A 24,996-nucleotide genomic window follows, 5' to 3' on the forward strand; every position below is an offset into this window, starting at 1 on the left:
AATCAGACAGGGTTTGTTCTTTTTGAATCACCTGAAGATGACAGAATACCACCCTTCCTTTTCTAATATCTTTTTTGCATATGCCTGGAGAAGAGAAAGGGACTCTTCTTTTATACTGGCTCTTTTCTACTCAGATCTCGAAGGTCAATCATCTAAGCACACCGGGCTTCCTGATGACTGCCAGCATCTGTGGCTGGCTTTCAGCCTTCAGTGCCATGGAATGACCTGAATTTTCTTGGGGAATACAAGGAGGAGCATTTGGTCACATGGACCATGGTTTTATGAAATTTAAAACAAATACGAACATCATTTAAAAACAAATAGGGACATCATTAGTCATTAGGGAAGTGCAAATCAAAACTACAAAGAGATACTATTTCGTACCTAGTAGGATGGCTAAAATAAAAGAGATGTGTAACAAGTGTTGGCGAGGATATGGAGAAATCAGAACCCTCCGATGATGCCGATGGGAACGTCCACTGGTACAGCTGCTTTGGGAAAAGTCTGGCAGTTCTTAAAAAATGTAAACAAAGAGTTGCCCTATGACTCAGCAATTCTACTCCTGGGTTTATATCCACGAGAAATGAAAACACATGTCCACACAAAAATGTGAACACGAACGTTCATAGCAGCAATATTCGTAAGAGCCAGAAACTGGAATCTATCAATTGATAAATGGATAAACAAAATGCGGTCTAGCCATACAATGATATCTTATTTGGCCATAAAATGGCATGGAATTCGATACATGCTTAAATGTGGATGAACCTTGAGAAGATGATGCTAAATGAAAGAAGCCAGAGACAAAAAGCCATATATTGTACAATTCCATTTATATGAAATCCCCACAACAGGCAAATCCGTAGAGACAGAAAGTACGTTAGTGGTTGCCTAGAGCTGGGAAAGAAGGAGCGACAGGAGAAAGAGGAGTGACTGCTCATGAGGCTGGAATTTCTTTTGGGGGGTGACAAAAATGTTCTGAAGTGGGTAGTAGTGATGAGTACACACTTTCGTGAATATACAAAACCACTGAAGTGTACACTCTAAAAGAATGGACTTTATGGTATGTGAATTAAATCTCAATAAAGCTGTTATTGAAAAAAACAAATAGGGATACTATTTAGCAATAAAAAGAAATGAGCTACTGATCCATGCTACAGCATGTATAAATCTTAAAATCCTCTGTCAAGTGGAAGACAAAATCAGAGGTGGCCTGGAACTGAGGTTAGGAGAAAGAACTGATTGCAGGTGGGTGTGAAGGAACTTATTGGGATGATGAAAGTGTTTCTAAAAGTGGATGTGGTGATGGCTGTACAACTACGAATTTATTGAAAATTATTCAATTGTACATTCACAACAACTGAACTTTATGGTATGTAAATGAGGCCTTTAAAAAATGTTAAAAAAATAGAAAACGATCTTACACTGCTGGCAGAAGTGTAAAGCGGTCCATATAGTCATGTTGGGAAACAGTTCAGCAGTATCTAACCAGATCTGAAAATATGTGTGTCCTCTAGGCTGTAGTCATTTTGCTGCTGGGTGCATACCCAACGGAGATATGTCCACATACTCATTAAGAGCCATGTGCAAGAACTTTCATGATTACCAAAACATGGAAATAATCCATATATTCATGTATATTGAAATGGATAAATAAATTCAGGTGCTGGCATACAATGAAATTCAACCGTAAGAAGGAACAAACTACAGCTGCGTGTAATAGCATAGATAACTCTCCAAGCCCGTGTAAAGCAAAAGAAGCGAGACACAAAAGAGGACTTACAGACTGATTCCATTTATATGAAATTGACCAGGAGGCAAGGCCAATTCATGGTCACAGTTACCCCTGGGAAAGGATAGTGTCTAGGAGTGAAGGAAAGGAAGTGCTTCTGGGAAGCAAGTGATATCAGTTTCTTGATCTGGGTGTTTGTTACTCAAGTATATTCAGTTTGTGAAAATTAATCAAGTTGTGTGCATATTACGTGTGCACTTTTCTGTATGTGACACTCCAATAGTAGGTTTAAAAAAGAAAGAGGAGTGCATCTACATCTCTCTCTGTGTCTAGAAAGATCACAGAACATTTTAGTATCCACCCATCTTAAGAGTCAGCAATGGACACACCATGATCATTGTAACCTTGTAAAATGAAGAACCAATTCTCTCTATCTAAGGATGGGTCCATGGCTCTGCTCAAATTCAGAGAAAGCCCATTCAGTGGAAGATCCTGGCCACTCTGACAACTTAATGCAATGAAAACCAGTATCCTCTCCAACTTCCTTAGGTAAGAAGGGCTATGCATCCTCTCTGTACAACTGATGTATCATATGTTCAGTCCACTTATTAGGAAAGAACTTTGTAATTGTCATAACGTCAGCAATTCTGAGCTACCAGATATTATACTCACTCTGATATAAATTCCTCATCTGGGACTTCCCTGGTGGCACAGTGGTTAAGAATCCGCCTGCCAATGCGGGGGACACGGATTCGATCCCTGGTCTGGGAAGATCCCACATGCCGCGGAGCAACTAAGCCCGTGCGCCACAACTACTGAAGCCTGTGCACCTAGAGCCTGTGAGCCACAACTACTGAGCCCACGTGCCACAACTACCGAAGCCTGTGAGCCACAACAAGAGAAGCCACCTCAATGAGAAGCCTGCGTGCTGCAACGAAGAGTAGCCCCCGCTGGCCACAGCAACAAAGACCCAATGCAGCCAAAAATAAAATAAATTAAAAAAAAAAAAAAGAGGCCATGTGATGTCTGGTGGGGGTGGAGAGCTGGAGGGAGACTTCTTGGCTGGTATGGAAGTTAGTAAGAAAGCTGCAGATTGGGGTGTTGGGAGCAAGTCTGAGGTCCTGATGTTTGAGCTCAGAGACAAACAGCTGATCACGACAGGGCAACAGTTAAAAAGTAAGACACCAAAAAGCTTTAAGACATCAACTAGTTAGGGTTGATGCTACAAAGTTAAATTACAGAGAGAAGGACTAATATGTTACTAGTCAAAAGGGCGATTCTGAAAGTATCTAACTGAAGTTATTCCCACAAATGCTTCTACTTATCATCCAGACAAGTCACTTTGAGCACAGAAACGTGCTTTTAACGGCATGTTCCAATTCTTGGCCGGTTCTGAACACCTTTTCATTTAAAGTAACTTATGATAAGGAATCTTCCTCTGGGCAAGGGCACCTAATCCAAATGTACCTTTAGAAGCTTCTGTCCCCAGTGGGTTTTCTAAGAAGTCTGTCATGTCGTGGTTCCAGGCATCACGGACGGCAGACTTGGACACCACCCTGTCGTTCAGGTCCTGCTGTGGCCGAAAGTTATTTCTCAGATACTCCACTGACTTGACGTGGTCTTGCTGCTCCGTGGTGAAGATGGAATAAAAAGCCTCGAGCTGAACAGAGAACCAGAGAAAAGGAGAAAAAAGAACATCGGTTAGAAAGCTATGGGGTCCAAAGCCAATAGGGGTGACAAGAACACAAGATGGCAGGAAGTGTCCGACAAAGCCGCGTGGGACAAACCCAGCAGGACACAGGCTTCCTGCTGGAATCACTGCCAATGGGCCTATCTGGCTGCGGTTTCTGTCCTGCCAACTAACCAGGAAAACACTTCACTTGAGGGTATATAGAACTTTCGCAGTTTGTGTCTCAGACAAGAGGCCCAGTCTTTCTGCAGCAGTCTTACCGCCCCTCCGGCCCCCAGCAAGATCTTCAGTATTACAGGAAGCAGCATAGAGTTATAGTGAAACTGGCAGCTTCTAGAGCCAGACTTCTTGCGTGGGAATTCTGACTCCATGGCTCAAGCACTCTGAGACGCTGAGAAAGTTGCTTAACTTCTCTGAGCCTCAATTCTTCCTCAATAAAACGGTGAGAATTACAGCAGCATCGACCCGATAGGGTTTGGGTCAGCATTAAATGAGACCATCCATGTACAGTGTTTAAAACAGTTCCTAAAGCGTAAGAACTCAGTAAATATTTGCGATTTAATTCTTACTAAGCATCTTCCTACACACTAGGGATCCAGTTCAGCAGTTGCTGTCACAAAGTTGCCAAACCCATGGTGTGCAGGTTAAACTGCCCAAGTTCAACATTTACCAGATGGGTCATTAGAGCCAAAGTATTCAAGCTTTCTGTAACTCAAGTTTCCTCATCTGTAAAACAGATACAATACTAGTACTGCCTATCTTAAGGTTGTTGAAAAGATTAAAATCTATGTGGCAGCCAGTAAGCCCTTAGTAAAGATTAGCTGCTATCATCATTGTTATTATCAGGAAACATTTCCCATAAGACTACTGTCCAAACTTTTATGGAAAAGCAAAGAAAAAAAAATCAGCACTCCAGGATCATATTTTTATTATCAAAAAGGATTCTTTGCAGCCTTCAACATTCTGCTTACTCGGGGGTGGGGGGGGGAAGGGTCATTCTATTAAGAGAGAGCAGAAGAGAGCAGGGGCCGAGTGACAGCGATTTGTTCTCAATGGACCACGAAGTTATTCTTGTCACCAAAGAAATGGAGTGTAACGTAAAATGCCCAACCACCAAAAATACCAACTCCTTGAGCTGGGGGAAGAAAATGAAATAAAGAAGAGAGAAACTGAACTTTTTCTGGCCCATCTGGCTCCTTGAATGCCAAATCAGAAGGCTTTCTGCAGGAGAGAATTACGAGGTGGGATGGTGTTAGAAAAACACTTCCCAAGCAGGCGAGGAGTGGCTGCCCTAAACTTCTGGGATCAGGAGGTGGCTAACGTCAACCGATAAGATAACAAGAGAATTAAGACCTGGAGTTCTTGAAGCCTGGAACTAACCCCTGTGTTTCTCAAACAGCCTCAGAGAATGACACAGGGAATGACCTGCTTCCAGTCTGACATGCCCTCTCTTTGCATGAGAAGGCAATGAATTTACATAGCCAAGAAAAATCACTTAAGTATATGAATGCACTTATCATTCCACCTCCCCTCCAATTCTCCTGCACTTGGAAAGTGATAATACACCATGAAGCCTTTTCTGCTTTTTCATCAAGGTAATAGGAGCAGGGTGGTCTCTCAACCAGCCTGAAAGCAAAAGTAGCCCGTTATTTCCCTATTATTCTAATTTTCTACAATTCATGTAACTTCTCTTCTAACAACTCACATCGTTGCTATTTAGAATTTGCCTTTCTTCCCATTCTTCCTTTTGATGTTCCCTGTTTATTTATAATGAAGGGAGAAAGGCAATAAAAGCAGAAAAACTAAGAAAACTGGGCTGTTTACTCTGTCCAAAGGTGACCCACTCAGATGAAAATAACTGGAGGTGCTGAAAGGAAAAATCAACTCAACCTAGCAAGGTGTACTCACTGGATAGGACTACCAAAATCAGAACTGAATGCCTCCAAAAATGAGAGAAGATTTCAATACTTCCTCAGAGAAAAGAACTTCTGAAAATTACATGAAAGGGATTAATAAAGACCCTCTGGAGACAGCCTAGGGAAAGACCAACCAAAATGATTAAAGGGATGGAGGGTAAATCCTGTGTGGAAAGGTTAAAGGAAGTGGAATTGTTTATTAGTGTGAAGAAAAGGCCAGTAAGGAGTAATTTGATTAAAGGCCCTTGTATGTGAAAGATGCTGACCAGCTCTTCTCTGTGTCCAAAGAAGGCCAAATAAGAGGAAACTGGTTAAAATTAAAGCCTTAGAGACATGAGTTGAATAGAGGGAGGAATTCCTTAACTTTCAGGGTGATTTTTTTAGAAAAATGGACTGGGCTGCCACACATAGCAAGTTAAGACCAGAAATTTTCTGGAAGAGACTAGCCATCTGTCCTGAAATACTTTCATCTCTGAGATGCCAGGAAAGGATGGCCTGGGAGACCCTCAGCAATGTGACTCGAAGGTTTGTTTATTCTCTCAAATACTTGCTTCTTTCACAGCTAGCATTTAGTTCTCCTAAAAAGTTTATTTCTGATCCTCAGGAAAGAATTAGTCATATAAATGTAAAAAGAGGTAGGTTCTGAATTTAACACAAAAATGCTTTCGCTTAAATTGCTCTTACAGCTTAATGACACACTATGGCTGAAAAGCTCATTCACATCCTTGTCATTAACTCAACCTGCCCAAAGATTTCAAAGGAAGTATGTGATGGTTCTGAGAGTGAACTGATGACCTGGGCGATATTACACTGTCCCCTGGATCATAGCTTCCGTTGACAGTCTCATAAAAGAGGAAAAAGGAGGACAAGCTTAGTAGACTCATCAAACGTCCTTTGGTAGGTCAGCAGCGTTTACTAAAACTCTGTCATTCCTCTGAATTGAATGAAAATTGCCAGTGGCCTCTCCTGTTGGTAACTGGCATGCTTGGCCATTGAGTGGAAACTTCCATGATCCCCGGATTGGTAAGGGGAGCCTATATACTTTTCACTTTGGCAGGTGATCAGCAATCATCTGGGCCAGAGGTTGTCCCTTGGTCCTTACCCTTGCCTCGAGACCCAAACTCGCCAAAGGTGAACCTGGCCACCACCCAGACCTCCACTTGGCTGGATTCCATGGGATGCCATTTACAGAGCAGATGACAATAGGAAGGTGCCTCTGACAGCGGTGCCACATGGCAGCCCCGTGTAACGCTGGAGTCATAGAACAAACTTCAAAGCTGTGTCTCTCTGGCCTCTGACGGGGCCACACTTTTGGTGTGTAATCTCTTTGACTCTTCTAGATCTAGTTAATATCCACACAGTGAACCTTCAAAAATGTACATGAGATCACAGCACACACCTCTGTTTAATACCTTTCAACGGCCTCCCATTCTTACTGTGGAGTCCTAATGTTCTGACCTGTGCCTTACTCTCCAAATACAAAACACTTCCACTCACTACCTGGGTTACAAACGCTGTTTTTTAACTCTAATTGCTAAATGTGTGACCTCAAAGTATTTACTGTTTCTGTGGTTTTCTTACATGTATAATGGAGCTAACATCATTACCCACCTCACGTGGTTTTGGTTACTACTATTTTTTTTTTTTTTTTTTTTTTTTTTTTTTTGCGGTACGCAGGCCTCTCACTGTTGTGGCCTCTCCCGTTGCGGAGAACAGGCTCCGGAGGCGCACGCTCAGCGGCCATGGCTCATGGGCCCAGCCGCTCCGCAGCATGTGGGATCTTCCCGGACCGGGGCATGAACCCGTGTCCCCTGCATTGGCAGGCAGACTCTCAACCACTGCGCCACCAGGGAAGCCCTGGTTACTACTATTGACTGAGCTACTACAGATCAAGTGTTTGGAATAATTCCTGATGCACCAAAGGTGCCCGATAAGTATTACCTTCATTACCATCGTTATTGTTATTATCTTATGAGGAATGTGGTAACTATGCGTGCTAAGCTTACAACTATAAGAAGCTCTGCGGCTTCGCCTTCCTTTTCTTCTTTATAATATATATGCATATTTACAATGTACAGTATACATATATAATGTGTCTATGTATCTGTATAAGGCATATTGCACCTTCCAGTGTCTATTTATCAAACCCATTATGGGCCAGGTACAAGCTCTTCATAAACATTGTTTTGGTTTCTAACTTGTTCTCAGCTCAAAATAATAACATTAAAGTAACATTGTTAATATTATTATAGCACTAACACTACCAACTAATATTTACTGAGCATTGATTATGCACAAGGCAAGGTGCCAAGAACGTTATATGCTTTCTCTTACTTAATCCTCATAGAAATCCGGTAACGCTGGTGGTATTATTCTTATTCTTATCGACGGATAAGCCTGGGTCCGTGTGACTCTGTTTTGCATGCTTTCAGTCACTTCACGCCACATGCGTAACAGGCCCTGAGTATTATTCACTGAGAGAGCAACACGGTAGCAGAAGAACTGAATCTGATGATAGAAGTCCCAAAACAATTCCTCTTAGCTGACCTCCAAAGTCCCTAGCATGCAGGACACCCACTACTGCCATTTCACTACTGGCGATATAAACTTGTTTGCATTTTTCCGCACTCTGGAAAGAAACAGCCTATGGCCCAACACAGGAAAAACTGGGAACCATGAACAAGATGGCAGGTGCGAGGAGAAAATGGAATCCACCTCCCCAAATCAGCACTTTTCTTCATCTTATTCTTTTCCAGGGGCAGGTAATAAACACACTTGGATTTATCTTTACCTTAATATAACTAATGAAGTCTTTATCATTTAGTGAAAATTAATGAAAGTTTTTATTTCTATAATATTTAATTGGCTTTTTAACTTTTGAAGTGAATATGTAAAACATTTCTTTCTTTTATCCCTGCTTGGGGAGCTGTAATTGCATTTTAACTGGTGCTGTTTCAAGAACAGTTTTAACCTTGAATTGCAAATGTGTTGGCTGGAAGTGTATATAAATCATTTCAATTTAGTTTTTATTGTAAAAATATTACAGAGAATAATTAGTTTTTAATCTGTCAGTTTGAATCAAAGGAAAGTTGAAATCTACTCATGCCGTTTGTGTGTAGCAAGAGCTCTGGTCCATAAGATGTGGGGAGGGGACCATCATGGCTGAAGGGGGCAATGAGAGAATATCAAAAGTAATATAATTATGAACTGTTAAAAGGCTGATGTGCACAATATTTGATAGAATGGATACAGAATGGCAATTAAACAAAACCAGAGTCCATTATATGAATAATAATAAACTCCAGGGTAAACATTACGGACTGTAACGTCACACCTAAGGTCATGGACATGAGTTTTGTCATACATTTGAGACGTGATGGGTCAGGCCTTGTTTGTGGTATCTCTTGAACACTTCCTGTGGTGCCAGGCACTAGTCTAAGCATTCTACACACATTCCGTCATTTAATCTCTATAATGACTCCATAAAGTAGGTATTGTTATCATTTCCATTTTACAGATGAAAGCTGAGACAGAGTAGCAGAGTAGTTGAGTAATCTGCATGAAGAAGGTAGCCAAGAATGGAACAACTTGGCTCCATATGGAACAGTCTTAATTCAAAAGAGTTGCTCTACTCTTTATGACAGAGACAACAATGGTTAAAAAAAAGTCATGCACCTTAAAGATCTCACACAAAATATATTAGAATACATGAATTCAGCAAAGTACTAGCATACAAGATTAATATACAGAAATCTGTGGCATTTCTTTACACTAACAATGAAATACCAGAAAGAGAAAGAAAAAAGAATCTCTTTCAAAACTGCATCAAGGGCTTCCCTGGTGGTGCAGTGGTTGAGAGTCCGCCTGCCGATGCAGGGGACACGGGTTTGTGCCCCGGTCCGGGAAGATCCCACATGCCACGGAGCGGCTGGGCCCGTGGGCCATGGCCATTGAGCCTGCGCGTCCGGAACCTGTGCTACGCAACAGGAGAGGCCACAACAGTGAGAGGCCCACATACCGTAAAAAAAAAAAAAAAAAAAAGCCTGCATCAAAATAACATAAAATACCTAGGAATAAACCTAACCAAGGAGGTGAAAGACCTATATGCTGAGAACTATAAGACACTGATAAAGGAAAGTGAAGATGATCCAAAGAAATGAAAAGATATCCCATGCTCTTCGATTGGAAGAAGTAATGTTGTTAAAATGGCCATATTACCCAAAGCAATCTACAGATTTAATGTGATCCCTATCAAATTATCCATGACATTTTTCATAGAACTAGAACAAATAATCCTAAAATTTACATGGAACTACACAAGAACATGAATTGCCAAAGCAATCCTGAGGAAAAAGAGCAAAGCTGGAGGCATAACCCTCCCAGACCTCAGACAATATTACAAAGCTACAGTAATCAAAACAGCGTGGTACTGGCACAAAAACAAATGTATGGATCAATGGAACAGAACAGAGAGACCAGAAATAAACCCACACGCCTATGGTCAATTAATCTACAACCAAGGCAGCAAAAATATACAATGGGGAAAAGACAGTCTCTTTTGCAAGTGGTGTTGGGAAAGCTGGTCAGCTGCATGTAAATCAATGAAGTTAAAACACACCCTCACACCATACACACAAAATGGTTTAAAGGCCTAAATATAAGACATGACACCATAAAACTCCTGGAAGGTAAAACAGGCAAAGCATTTTCAGACATAAATTGTAGCAATGTTTTCTTAGATCAGTTTCCCAAGGCAAAAGCAATAAAAGCAAAAATAAACAAATGGAACCAAATCAAACTAAAAAGTTTTTGCACAGCAAAGGAAGCCATCAACAAAACAAAAAGACAACCTACGGAATGGTAGAAAATGTCTGCAGTTGATACACCTGACAACGGGTTAATTTCCAAAATATACAAAGAGCTCATACAACTCAATATCAAAAGAACAAGCAACCCAATCCAAAAATGGGCAGAAGACCTAAACAGACATTTCTCCAATGAAGACATACAGATAGCCAACAGGCACATGAAAAGATGCTCAACATCGCTAATTATTAGAGAAATGAAAATTAAAACCACAATGAGGTATCACCTCACACTGGTCAGAATGGCTATCATCAAAAAGTCTACAAATAACAAATGCTGGAGAGGGTGTGGAGAAAAGGGGACCCTTCTACACTGTTGGTGGGAATGTAAATCGGTGCAGCTGCTATGAAAAAGAGTACGGAGGTTCCTTAAAAAACTAAAAATAGAGCTACTATATGATCCAGCAATCCCAGTCCTGGGCATATATCTAGAAAAGACAAAAACTGTAATTTGAAAAGATACATGCACCCCAATGTTCAAAAAGTAGCACTATTTACAAGAGCCAAGACTTGGAAGCAAACCAAATGCCCATCAATAGACGACAGGTTTAAGAAGATGCACCACACACACACACACACACACACACACACACACACACACACACACACACAGAAATATTACTCAGCCATAAAAAGGAATGAAATATTGCCATTTGCAACAACATGGAAGGACCTAGAGATTATCATACTAAGTGAAGTAAGTCAGATAGAAAAAGACAATTATTATACGATGTGACTTATATGTGGAATCTAAAAAATAATACAGATGAATATATATACAAAGCAGAAACAGACTCACAGATGTAGAAAACAAACTTATGGTTGCCAAAGAGGAAAGAGAGGTGGGGGAAGGATAAATTAGGAGCATGGCATTCACATATACAAACTACTATACATAAAATAGATAAGCAACAAGGATTTACTGTATAACACAGAGAACAATATTCAGTATCTTACAATAACCTACAATGGAAAATAATCTGGAAAAAAATATAACTGAATCACTTTGCTGTACACCAGAAACGAACACAATATTGTAAATCAACTATAAACTTCAATTTAAAAAGTCATGCAAATAAAGCAAGTAAACTAGCTTTTTTGACATTTATTTCCTTTTTGATAGCGCCTCCAAGAGGCATTTAAATAAAACTCACGCTAGGGAAAATCATAGGCAGTGTCATATTTAAAACTACGGAAGCCAACAGTCCTGGAAGGGAAGTCCAAGAGGCACTTAAATAAAACTCACGCTAGGGAAAATCATAGGCAGTGTCATATTTAAAACTACAGAAGCCAACAGTCCTGGAAAGGGAAGGGAAGGGACACTATCCTGGGATAGTGTCCAATGGCCAACGCGCTACCATCTGAGAGCCACTGTTCTAGAATAAAACACATCCAAGTACACCGGACTAAAAACGATCATGTTCCCTGACTGATCATGAATGCAAGGCAGGCAACCGTCTCAATGTGCTACTTGTGCTCCTTTGACCTCCTACAGCAGGACCGGGGCTGCCGCCATTTTGTTTGGGTGACAAAATCATGGCATGATTCTTGCCTGATATTTATGGTCAATGTTTTATTGGAGCCACACAAGCCATGCTGTCTGCTGACCAACCAAGCCAATGGCATGGTGTGATTCCATGAGCAACACCGTATTCAGATCTCGATCATCACAGAAGCCGGAGTCAGCGCTCACTAGCTGCGGGGCTGGTTTGAATGCCCAAGGAGACCCACAAAAGAGGGAAAATACGGAGCTGCTCATATTTACGCAGGAAGACTTTAAAGAAATCCACATCACACTGGTCAACAGTTCGCGCTCAGCACTGCATCTTAGGGTGAACCTGCTCTCCTTTTCACTGCTGACAGGTACCCACACTGTGTAAGAGAAGAGAAGAGAAGAACCTTTGGAGAAAAAGAAGGACGAAGGACTAGGAATGTTTTCTTTCTCCCAGAAGCAGACATGGAATTGTGTCTGCTTGGCTTCTCTGAATTGGCCGTTTTCCCTTCTGCAATGAACATTCTGTGCTAACTTCAGAGAGCATGTTGGCAGGGTCGGGGTGGGAAGGTCTGAACCGATAATACTTGGGTGGCTGATGCCTTCCTGTCTGAGGACTGACACAGCTGTGACCTCCACTCAGTTCACCAGCAAGGAACCGGTTTGGCCACATGAAAATGAGCTGTTTCTGTCCCTTTGGGAGACAGAAAAGGATACATGAAGCTGTGCCTGATACAAGTAAAGCATTATCTAAGGTGGTTTAGAGTAAAGAAACTGGGGAGCCACTATGGTTAATTTATTTCTTCACTATTTTCTTGAAACAATAGTACCTACAGAGAGGTCATACTTTGGAAGTCGTGGAGAAAAACTCTTTCCATTATTTCTCTCTGAGTGTATGGGTGGCAGAGTAGAAGCATAAAAAGATGTTAACAAAGCACTTTCGACTATATCCAGTTCCCAAATGTCAAAACGCCTCTAACTGACAAATACTTGACAAGATATCCAAGCCTAAAAATCTGCCTTTTGTTTAGGCCACTAAACTGCAATAAAACCCAGTATGTGTTAAATGGTTCTCTTCCCTCCCCCAGCCCCAACTAAACAATTACCTCTCTATGCCTCCCCTTCACAGGGCCTCCTAAAAAAAAAAAAAAAAAAAAAAGCCAAACTTGAATTTTTTAACCTCATTATCTCAAGCCTTTATAGCTTTGAGGAGAAAAGCATTCATCTTAATCGACAAAAAGGATCCCTTTTCAAAGTCCTGCCCCCGCCCCCTCCCCGAACCTTGAGGATATAAATATTTGGGCTGCAATTTTCTTTTATTTTAATAAAACAAGGCTGGCTTCACCATTAGGAAGCAAACTTGTTTCATATTTCTTTACCTCCTTAAGGCCAGCAGATCCTGTTCTGCAGCCATATTGCTAGTCCTTCTTTTTTCATCCCAATGGAATTAAAAGGAAACAAAGCTCAAGGTAAAATGTCTGCCAGCTGCAGGGAGGCCACATGAATCAGTTTCCCCTGGTCCCACACTACCTACCTTTGTTGGTGGGCTCTCTCTCCTGCACAGAGCTCCTTCTAGACAACCTGCTCCACTTACCGCCCCCAGAGTGGCAACACCAATGTGTCAGGACGTGGCCAGCACCTCTGCTGATTTATTAAAAAATGGACAACTGACCCAAGGCCAGCCAGTGTGCTGTTGGCTGATGTCTATTCGGATCTATCTTCCTGAACGCTTGACTCCAGACCCAGCCTACCGTCAGTTGGTAGCTGGCCCTTGAGTTGAAAGGTTAACTGGTACTAGAGTAACCATATTGGGCTCCAAAGAAAACCACACTCAAACTGGGAGAGAGAAGGAACCAGAAGTTTGCGAAAGTACAGAATCGCAAAGCCGTGGTAGAAACTCCAAGAAGTGAGAGCAGCGCCTAAGAGGCAGAAAGTAAAGTTTGTGCCTCACTTACTAGTTGCAGTCCTGGTCATGATGACTTCATCTCAGGATGACCCTACTATGGTTTCTTTCACATATTCCCCCTACTGAAGCTACTTTAAGTGTTTCTGTCTCTGACACCCCAAACAGTCCTGGCCAGGACATCATCCAATCCTATTTCCCCCACTCCCTTTTCTATATTCTCTGCCCTTGTTAGGAAAATCTTTGGACTATTCCCCAAGCCAGCCAGGTTCATAATCTTGTTGCCTGTGTCCTCTTCAGTTATATTACTGACATTTACCACATAATTTCAAAACTTCCACTTTCCCTCTACATCAGCCTTACCCCTAGCTGTCCAATGCTGGGGAGGCATTTCCACGGATGGCTCTGATAGGAATGTTCCATTTTTTAGACAGTCCGGGTCAATGGCTCAAATCCACTTCCTTACAAATCCTACCCGTTGTTCTTGGCTCTGTTTTCTGAAATTATGGAGGAGAAATCTACTCTTCTTCTACCTCCGTGCAGGCTGCATTTTTGATGACTGACATATCCTCTCTATTTCCCCTTCCATCTATGATTCCTCGTGAGGTGATGTCAAAGCCCTTCATCCCCTGGTGGATCCACTTCCTCTGACATTGCCCCCGACCTCATCCCCATTTCACCAAATTCTCACCCACAGTTACGTGCTCAGCCTAAACCCACCTCCCTATGACACCTGCCAGGCCACACTCAGAGAGAAGCAGCTCCACGTAGGGGTCGGCAGCATGGGTTTGGAATCAGACAAACCCGGGCTTGGTTTCTGGCTTCAACCTTCATTGACCATGAATCTTTGGGCATGTTACGCAGTCCGTCCCTGCCACGATGTTCTTATGTGTCCCGTCTTTGTGCAACATACCCAATTCGCAATGTTGTTTCGCAACTAAGTCGATGAGATGTAAGATGCTTATCACACAGAAAGAGCTCAATCAATGGTATTTTTCCTTTCATTTCTTCAGGTATACAAATTTCTCTCTTCTGGACTTAGGGGAGGTTTAGCAGCTCCAAGCGTGATCTTTGGGATCAGACACCATGGCTGGGTCATGGTTGTGTGACCTTGGGCAAGTCACTACACTTCTGCTGTCTCTCCTCTGTAACACAGGGGTCCAAATAGCACCTACCTCACAGGACTGTTGTTCATGAAGATTAAGTGAGTTAACACATATAAAGAGCTGAAAAGAGTTCCTGGCATACAGTCATCACAGAGGGTAGCTACTATCTTCTCAAGATCGAATACTTACAAGATACCTGATTTCATGCCTGCAGTTCTCCTCAGCTAGTTAATTTGTGGCTCAGCAACCAAGTTTTATATTTTACAATTCTTGGGTGCAAAAACATGTTTCTTGGAAAAAATGAGAAGAATCAATGAGAAGCAAAGGATGCCAAAAAAAAAAAATCCTTACCCTGATATAGTCTAGCAATGTTAGATAGTTAAGTCAACTCAAAACAAGTAAAAACAGAAGGCCTTTGGGGGCCAAATAGCTACCTGATGATAAGAGATGGGGACAGGTGTCCGGAAGACTATCCACTCCACAATTTCGCTACACGGTGGGGTAGTCAAAGAACCTGTGTACCGGTAATAGCTGCTCAGGGATGCAGGCAGGAGGTCTCGGAGGACGAAAGGATCCAGAAAGGTCTCCTTCTCTGTTTGGGGGAAGAGGGAAAAGAAAAGCACAGTGGTAAGTCATTCTATGCTGCAGACACACAGTCAAAACCCTTGGCATGCGGGTGCCACATCACAAGTCTTGTGTTTATTTACATCCCGGGAAGCATTTGGTGGTGGGAAAGCCATGGAAAACAAAGCAGCATTTCCCAGGGTGTGTGTGCTCCGAGACATCCTACTGCACTGCATTTCATGAAAAATGGGTTCCAGGGTAAACAGCACTGGGCAACACTTCAGGCCCTCCCTCTTCCCCCAGGAAATAGACGAAACACTGGCAGAGTCAAGTCACTAAATGCTGCAGAAAAGAAAGAGACTTGGTTTTGTTTAACTTGCCCTTTTCCAATATATATTTTTTTAGTTTTCATAATATGTTTTATTTAATCCTTCTTTTTTTTTTTTTGGCCGTGCCACATAGCCGTGCCACATGTGGGATCTTAGTTCCCCCACCAGGGATCGAACCCACGCCCCCTGCATTGGAAGCATGGAGTCTTAACCACTGGACCACCAGAGAAGTCCCCATTATATTTTAAATATTATTTCAACATGTAATCAAAATGAAAATCATTAATGAGAGATTTTATATATTAATATCTATTCCGTACTAAGTCTTTTTTAACGTTGATTTTAATTTTTAAACATTTTTTATTGAAATATAGTTGATTTACAATGTTCTGTTAGTTTTAGGTGTACAGCAAAGTGATTCAGTTATACCCCATCTTGTTTCATCATAGACCCCCTTCTCCGTCTAATCCTTATGAACTAGTAATCAGGTGAACGAACTTTGGGACTCCCATGAGAGATTAAGTAGGAAAAGAAAACTGTAAGCCAATGGTAAAGTGCAATTCCAAAGCTGGTTACGTTTCATTATGGTTTCACCCAAGGCTTATTCAGATCAAGGCACGGCCCTGAACTTGTAAAATGATGGCCCTGAAAATAGGCTTCTTTTTACAAAAGTGGAGTGGTCTTCCCTTAAGTAGAAGAAATGACATTTAAGCTGGGACCCAACAATGATATCTCACAATAACTCTACGAGGAAAACAAGTTAGAGAAGAGGTTCGTTCCTACATACCAAAGCTGGGATATGAACCCATGCACCTTGACACGAGAGCTTGCACAATTCTGACTCAGACTGAAGAAGCTAAAGTAAACTAGGTGAATATTGAACTGTGGGGGCAAAAGACGAAAAGAAGAGCATTTCAAGCTGTGAGAACAGTATGTGCAAAGGTCCTGAGGCACGAATCAGCAGTGCAACAGACTTTAGGCACTACACTATAACACTTTCAGTCAGACCCAGAAGATCATCCAGCTTCTTTCACAAATCAGAGAGGGTTTTAGTCTCTACCTGGGTCTTCAAACGTCTAGCCCTGCATTTAAGTCTGGAATGCCCACCTCATTCCTGTTGGGGATGTAATAAGGCTATTACGGTCCTGCTAATGGCTTGCCTTAGCTCCCCTATGGCCTCCTCCATGCGCCCCTGGACATTTCTCAGGGACCTCAAGGCTCCAGGTTACTTCATGGACACTCCTGTGACTTCCAGGAATATTATTCCCAGCCTCACGCCTCCTCCCTCCTTTTCCTTCATACAGAACAAGCAGTATATGTATTTGGGCAAATGTGTATCCTTAGACGCAAAAGGTCTATGTAACTGGGGGTTAAGGCAAAAACCCAGCAGAAATCAACTATATCAGAATAATGGGGTTTCCCTGGTGGTGCAGTGGTTGAGAGTCCGCCTGCCGATGCAGGGGATGTGGGTTTGTGCCCCGGTCCGGGAAGATCCCACATGCTGCGGCCCGTGAGCCACGGCCTCGGAGCCTGCGCGTCCGGAGCCTGTGCTCCGCAACGGGAGAGGCCACAACAGTGAGAGGCCCGCGTACCGCAAAAAAAAAAAAAAAAAAAAAAAAAGAAAGAAAGAAAAAACAGGAATAATGAAAATGGTCATTTCCTTTTGGCAGAGATTTGTTGAACAAAACTTAATATTTATTTAGCTTTTACTATATTGTCAGGCACTCTTCTGAGTACTCATCTGTTGCAAACATTTAAACAGCACTTACTGTATGTGCCAGGTACTGTTCTAAGAGCTTTACAAAGATTGATTTATTTAATACTTAAAATAGTCCCATGAAGTATTACCATCCCCAATTTACAGAGCTGGAACGTACAACCATGTAGTTGAGTTTGGAATCCAGGCTTTCATGATTCTTAAGCCATCACCACACCCTTTCACTTTACAACCCTATGGAGTAAGTACTTTCAATACTCCAATTTTCCAGATGTGGAACTTAAGGCCCAGAGAGGGTAAATCACTAAGCCCAAGGTCACCAGTGAACAGTAAAGTGGCCGCAGTTATTCACAAGGCTCAGAAACCTTACCTGAGTCTCGCAAAGGTTTTCAGTTCATTTTTTAAAGGGAAAAATTAAGTATTAATTAATACATGCACCATAGGGTTCTATAATCAGAATGACAAAAGCAGTTTCTACGGGACAAAAGGCTGGAAAGGAAAGAATCACCCCTCTGCCGCTGGCAAATCTGGGCTTTAATTTAACCTGGTTACCAGTAGCCTAAGGATGGGGGAAATCTCTGTAAGCGTGCCTGGCCGAGAGGAGGAACCGTTTTGGCCTTTGCTTGCTGCACTTCCTGGGCCGTGCAAATAGTCAACAAGAGGCCCCAGGCAACAGAAGGTGCGCAGGCCCTGGCATCATGAACCACAAAATCACCACCTTCATTTCTCCATCACGCGGCAGGTGAACCCGGCGTCACCCCGTAGCACACTAACCTGCTTTAGGATCAAGGGCTCCAGGTTGAAGGACCGGAAAACCTTGAGAGTCTTCCCCTCGGGGCCTGACCCAATATTAGGGTTGCAGTTAAGCATCCTGTACGCAGACAGGTAGTGACAGGACAGCCCCTGTAAGCCCGAGGCACCAAAGCCCCCATCTAAAGCCCCCACGCAAGGAAGAGGCTGTGGCTTTATAGAAAAAGATAAATGAGAAACACCTGCCCCACCAATCCGAAGTGGGTGGATTTCAAAAGGGAACACGTTTCAGCTGGAACAGGACCCGTAAGTGCTTGTGTGGGCTCTTGAATTCATCAAGGACTGATGGAAACTGCAGGTGTGACCACTGCTACAAATGCAGAAGGGTTTCTCTGTCCTGCATCAACCCAAGGGCTTCAGATGCAGGTTCTGATTTAATTGCTTAGAAGGTGTAATCAGATCACTGGCGGGGTGGGTAGAGCTGGTGAGGGGGACAGAAAAGGGAGGGGCTTCACTACTTGCTGATTCCACCACCATCACTGCCATTGGATCTCAGGATTCTGAGACCTGAAAGGGCCTTAGACCACCCTAGGTCAGTGGCTTCGGGAACCAAAGAACCCTTTCTTCAAACCAAATCTTACACAGGAGCCAGGCAACTCAAACAGCCAGAGTGCAGCCATCGGGGCTGAAGCTGAGCTGGGAACCCAGGGACACTTTGAAAACCACCAATTTAGCCCAATTCTTTTTTTTTTTTTTGCAGTACGCGGGCCTCTCACTGTTGTGGCCTCTCCCGTGGCGGAGCACAGGCTCCGGACGCACAGGCTCAGCGGCCATGGCTCACGGGCCCAGCCGCTCTGTGGCATGTGGGATCTTCCCGGATCGGGGCACGAACCCGTGTCCCTTGAATCAGCAGGCGGACTCTCAACCACTGCGTCACCAGGGAAGCCCTAGTCCAATTCTTTAATTTTACAGCTAGGGAAATGGGAGACCAGAGAGAAGTAATGGACCCAAGGTCAAAAACTTAGGGAGAAAACAGAGACTGGGATGGGATTCTTTCTTCAAAGACACCACTTAGGATCTGAAACAGTAAGCCTGGGAGCAGGAAATATCACGTAACGCTGAAGACCTCATCAACACCTCATTTCTCCATCCCTTACAGGGACTGGTGAAACGAGCAGATTCTCAGCCTGCTGGGTTCAAATCCCAACTCCTCCACCTGTGAGCTGTATGACCTTAGTTACTATACCTTCCTAGGCTGTTGCGAAGATTAAATAAATCAGTATAAGAAAGGGGTTCAGAAAGCACCTGGAACAGAGTAAGCATCTCATAAATGATAGACATGATTCTCATTCTAATTCTTATTACTTGTTTTATTACCACTAGTATTATTATTACTCTAAGCTACCAAGACCTAGCCATGTATATCTCACATAGCCATGCACTTCCTTGAATGGTCGTGCATGTGTTTTTTTTTTTAACTGCACTACTAATGCCTCAAAGGCACAGCATGTCTGACACAGTCTCCATCAATCTGAGCACTGCAGGTTAGAGTTTTCTTTGTCAAAGCTCTAGCATGACCTTCGGAATCAACAGATATTCAACAGCTGTGTGACCTTAGGGAAGAAAATCTTAACCTCTCTGAGCTACTTCTCTTACCTGTAAAATGGGAATACTGAGATTATTTACCCCCCAGGGATGCTGTGACAATTAATCAAGCTAATAAATGTGGGGGGCTTTAGCACAGTGCCTTGTGAGCCCTGATTTATTAAGGCAAGCACTTGGTCCATTGTGATCTCTGGTCCATTATAAGCTCTCACTTATCAAGGCAAGCACCGGGCTGAGAGCCAGCCAGCTTACTTTGTGTTTTAAGCCAGGGACTAGCAAATGTTTTCTGTAAAGTGCCAGGTAGGAAATATTTTAGGTTCTGCAGGGCCAAGAGGCAAAATCGAAGTTGTTACATAGGTACTTATATAAGAAACACACTTCCACAACCTTAGTAACAATGTTCAAAACGCTAATAGCTGAGGCCAATTTAAAAAGTATACATCTACTAATGAGAAGAAAGGAATTCTTCTGGGCAGGGGAAAGGCGGGAAGAACATTTCGCTTAATTAGGGTTCGCATGTGAAAACCATTCTTAGCTCAGGAGCCATACAAAAACAGTGGAATGGATTTGGCCATCGGGCCATATTGTGCCCTCCTGATTGCAAGCCAAGTATAGGAGGGTGGGGGGCAAGTGTTAGAAAGTCATCTTGAGAGCCACAGCAACAACTGGGGGTGGGGCATGCCACATGTTCAGGGGTCCCCATCACTAATGGTCATTTATTTTATGAACCTACGTTACAGAATGAACTCCTGAGCTGTTTTCTTTCTCCCTTGACTTTTCTAAGTTCAACTTGAACATTGATTTTTGCTGATCTTTCTAAAAATTCCATGTCCTGCTCAGTCCCATAGGAGTGCTCCACTGGCAAATGGGGTGCTCATAATATTTAATTGTTATAAGTAACTTTGGAAATGGTACCCCTGTGTTTCTGGCACTGCCCACAAAGTTCACAGAAGCCACAAGGCACTCAACTGGCTGGACCCAAGACTGGGTGTTCCTGAGTACCGCCACTGGGAGGAAGGAAGAAGGTACTTTTCAGCTAAAAACTTAAACTCTGCCACTAAGAAAATCTTAGTAAATGTACATGTTATAAAGTGGAGGGACTGCTAGAGCCGGGTCCCTGGAGTTGAATCCTAACTGGTCTACTTAAAGCTCTGACCTAAGACAAGTTACTTAACCTCTGTGTCACTGTTTCCTCATCTGTAAAATGGGATTATAATAATGGCCTCATCTGGAGGTTTATCGCATCAGGAGAGTATTACATGAATTAACAGTAGTTCAGGGCTTAGGAGAGTGTCTAGCATAGAATAAGCACAGATAAATACTTGTTAAATGAATCCTATTATAAAAGGGCAGTTGACTCCAAAGTCATCCAGATCAGAGCACTCTGCCTCCAACTTTTATTCTAATTAGTAATTTGAATTCGAAACATTCCTATCCCAGACAGTTAACTAGTTGAGAAAAATATTTGAGATACTTTACTTATCCTACAATCCATTCCATTATACCATAATAAGCAAGTACTGTGCGTTACTAGTTAAAAGAACTGAAAAGGAATGAATCTCATATTCCACTTTCAACTATCCCAGTGCTGTATGCAGACAATATTATATTTTAATAATTAATTGTTCATCAAAGAAAAAGATGAGAAACAGGGATGCGAAATTCAAAGTTATTCAAATTGCAAAAATTATGAATAATGTATGACTTTTATATTAAATACACACTATATTAAGTAGTCTACATTTCACCCAACTCTTTCATTTTCAAGCATTCTGAACGACAATATGAATAATCAGTTAGGGGAGGTTTATTTAGAAAAAGAAATACCTTATTTGAATGCAAACAGAGTATATCAGGAGATGATTAAATTTTTCTTATCAATTAGAAAATTCTGTATGAGGGCTTTAAAGTCATGGTCAGCCATTAAACCCAGAGCGGCCCAGTTATCCTTGCAGTTTCCTTTCAACATTAAATTATATCCGGCTCGATTCTGTTCAATTTCTTATTTCTGATAGCAGTGCTAGGAGGCAATCTTTAATTAAAGAAAATTTGAAAGATTCAAACATGCATAATTGGATTAAAAATGTGATCATTAAAACATTAGATGATAATCATCTGATTGACTGCATTTTTCAGTGTGTTAATAACCTAATATTTTCAATGCTTTGGTTATATAGGAAAAAAGAAAGCCTTTATAAAACATGATGATCAACAGAGATGAAAACTGTACAGTAATCGAGAAATATGGAATAATACTGAAAATATTCACACACACCCACATGAACAAAGTATTTCATTGGAAAGTATATGGACAGAATGTGATAGTCTCTAGGGGAAGAACACCATTCCTATCCCCAAAACAAGGAATCAACCAATTTTAGGGAAGTATATAAAATGAACTAAGAACAGAAAGCCCAAGTTTCAGTGTTTAGCCCAATGATTGGTTTCTTCAGGGTTTCCCAAAATTTTTATAAGGAAAAGTTATTAATTTTTCCTTAAAATTGCCTTCTGCTTCATATTGGGGAAGGTAGGGGAGAGTGACAGTGGAAAAAAACTGGGGATTAGGTCATGCTAAATGGGAGAAGATTCATGACTGTGCTGCTCAAATTTAATGTGTGTGCAAATCACCTGGGAATCCTGTTAAACTCTAAATTCTGAGCCAGTAGGTTTGGGATGGGGACTGAGATTCTGCATTTTTAATAATGCTGATCACACCTGAGAAGCCAGTTTCTATGAGGACTGTGTCAGTGGGCTCCTCCCTGTTCTACAGCCTCATCCACTGCTACTTTCTGGCCCTTAGGTTGAGCCATACTGACCTCTTGGCTGGTCCATGATCACACTACCCCAGGGCCTTTGCACTGGCTCTTCACGCTGCCTGGAACATTTTTTTTCACTGCTCTATGCATGGCTGGTTGCGGACCAAATGCCTTTCAGCTGCTAACAACTTACTCATATTTGAATGACAAATTTCTCAATGAGGTCTCCCCTGACCACTGTTTTGAAAAGGTGTCAAAGGGCAGGCTCCTTGAGAGGGAAGCATTTGATTGAAAAACCTGAAGATGGAAGCAAGCCAGGTGGCTACCTGGGGAGAACATTCCAGGCACAGAGAAATGCCCCTGCAAAGGGATTCTGCCCGGTGTGTGGCTGGAGCGAAGTGGAGCAAAAGGGAAAGTGGAAGAAAAGTTCAAGTGCCCCAAATTTGACAGCTCTAGGAGGAAAACATCAGCTGCTGGTTAAGGATAATCTGGAATTTGGCTAAAAATTGTGAAGAGGCCAAAACACTAGACATAGAGTCAGCAGCTCTGGGTTAAGCCTGGACTAGGCACGATGGGCTGGGAGGGGCCACGGGTCTGACAAGCTGGTGACAGAAGGGCCTGCCCAACAGCATCAGGAAGTGGGAGGTCGGGATGGAAAGCAAGAGCCTGAAGGCCAGAATCCAGGGACTTAAGGAGCTTGGCATCTAGAAGCCTCCAGGGAGTAAGAGAGCATTACACTATAATTAAGATGGTGGCAGAGGGAGTCAAGGAACTAATTTTCTGACCTAAATATAAGAAATGAAACTTGCTCTATCTGATTGGATGTTGACTGTCATTCACATCATCTCTCTCATCAATAAGGAGGATGAAACGGCAAAGACAGGGCAATGAAGTGGGGCTGGACCGTTTTCAAGGTGTAGCTGTCTGCAAGACTTCATGGCAGATGATTTTAAGGAAAAAGCACCACACTGAAGTTACAACAAGGGGATCCTGGGGAAGTCACCCAAAAGAGTTTCAAAGGACGCTAGTTCTATTTCATTTACAAATAAGGAAAATGAAGTCCACAGAGGGAAAGTGACTGAACCAAGACCACACAGTGAGATGGGGTGGGAGTCTGGGTATCCCTTTCTACTACCCAGTTCTGTACCCCTGGGCCCTCAGTTCCTCACCTGCAGCTGACATAAACATGATCAGCTGAGGAAATCTCTCTGAAGACTGAAAAACTCATTTAGCTTTTTAAACATAAATCTAACCCTGACACTGCCCAGCTCAAAATCATCCAGTGGTTTCTCACTTCATTTAGAATAAAATCCAAACTCGTCACCACGGCCATGAGGCCCTCCATGATCTGCTAACTCTGCAACCCGTCTTCTCTCTGCCCTCTCCCTTGTTGACCATCACCTTCCTTCTCACCTTTCTGTTCCCTCTGCCTACAATGCCTGCCCTACTCCCACCCCCACTCCATATGGGTGATTCCTTTCCATTCTTCAGATCTCAGTTCATCTCCTGACACCCAACCCTGAGTGCCCCATCTAAGGCTGTTCCCGCTGCTATTAACCATCTACATCACACCTGGTTTATTTCCTTCCCAGATGCATTCACTTATTTACTGTCTGTCTCCTCCAAGAGCTGGATAATTCCACAAGAGCAAAGCCTTTGCCTGTTTTGTTCACTCTGTACATCCAGCAACAAAAACACCGCCCAGAACATAGTAGATGCCCAATCTTTGTGAAAAGAGAATGAAGGAACAAACAAACACAGCAGTTGGTGTATTTTAAATAACCAATAAATCCTAGATTTCTTCATATCCGTGTCACCATCAATCGTAACATGCACCATTATTTCAAATGCCACTAGTAAAGGCAACAAGTTGCTAATTAAGCAATGATACAGTATCACCTGGAAGGTGCGTCCTAGTTTTAGAGTTGTTAAAATATGAATGAAAAAAATTGTAACTATGTGTAGTGACGGATGTGAACGAGATTTACTGTGGTGATCATTTTGCAATATAGACATGTATCAAATCCTTATGTTATACACCTGAAACTAACATAATGTTATATGTCAATTACATCTCAATAAAAATATGAAGACATGAGAGTTACAGAATTGATGAAATAGGATGTTGATATAATTCAACAGGACTCACATCAAAGGTCCCCATCAGCTTTCTGCGTCTACTAGAAGCTGGGTCCAGAGCCTGTTTTATGATCACAGAGCAAGATGCTCACAAGGCCAGGTGGCAGCAAACTCCCATCTGTAATAATGACTGGATTCTCTGGCCTCAGTTTACCCTCCACTGACCTGAACCCTAGACTCCATCCACACAGTGGATGTTCTGTAGTTCACGTCTTTTTCTAGTTCACATTTACGGTGCATGAACTTGGTGCCAGGCCCTGCTGTGGCCTTTCTCTCATTGAGGCCTCACAACCCTGTGAAGTAGGTTTCAAGGTCATGATCAGGGCTGTGACCTTGCCAACAGTCGTAGCTGTACACCTGGGTCTCCCTCACAGGCTGTGTAATTGATTAGTAATAGTTGTTTTTTTTTTTTTTATTTTTAGCAGACTGGAA

The 24,996-nt window shown here is 42.4% G+C and overlaps 1 protein-coding gene across 2 annotated transcripts in view; it reads right to left on the reverse strand.

Annotated features, from left to right (window-relative positions):
• The window catches only part of PTPRG (protein tyrosine phosphatase receptor type G), a 738,734-nt gene that overhangs the window by 137,900 nt on the left and 575,838 nt on the right, over nt 1-24,996 (reverse strand). For both annotated transcript variants that reach the window (XM_060161434.1, XM_060161435.1), the window contains exons 7-8: nt 15,139-15,296; nt 3,200-3,392 (exon numbers count right to left, since the gene is read on the reverse strand). In XM_060161434.1, coding sequence (XP_060017417.1) covers nt 3,200-3,392; nt 15,139-15,296 — 351 coding nt within the window. The remainder of the gene's footprint in view (nt 1-3,199; nt 3,393-15,138; nt 15,297-24,996) is intronic.

This window comes from Lagenorhynchus albirostris, chromosome 10 (assembly GCF_949774975.1).
Source record: "Lagenorhynchus albirostris chromosome 10, mLagAlb1.1, whole genome shotgun sequence".
Classification (NCBI taxonomy): Eukaryota; Metazoa; Chordata; class Mammalia; order Artiodactyla; family Delphinidae; genus Lagenorhynchus; species Lagenorhynchus albirostris.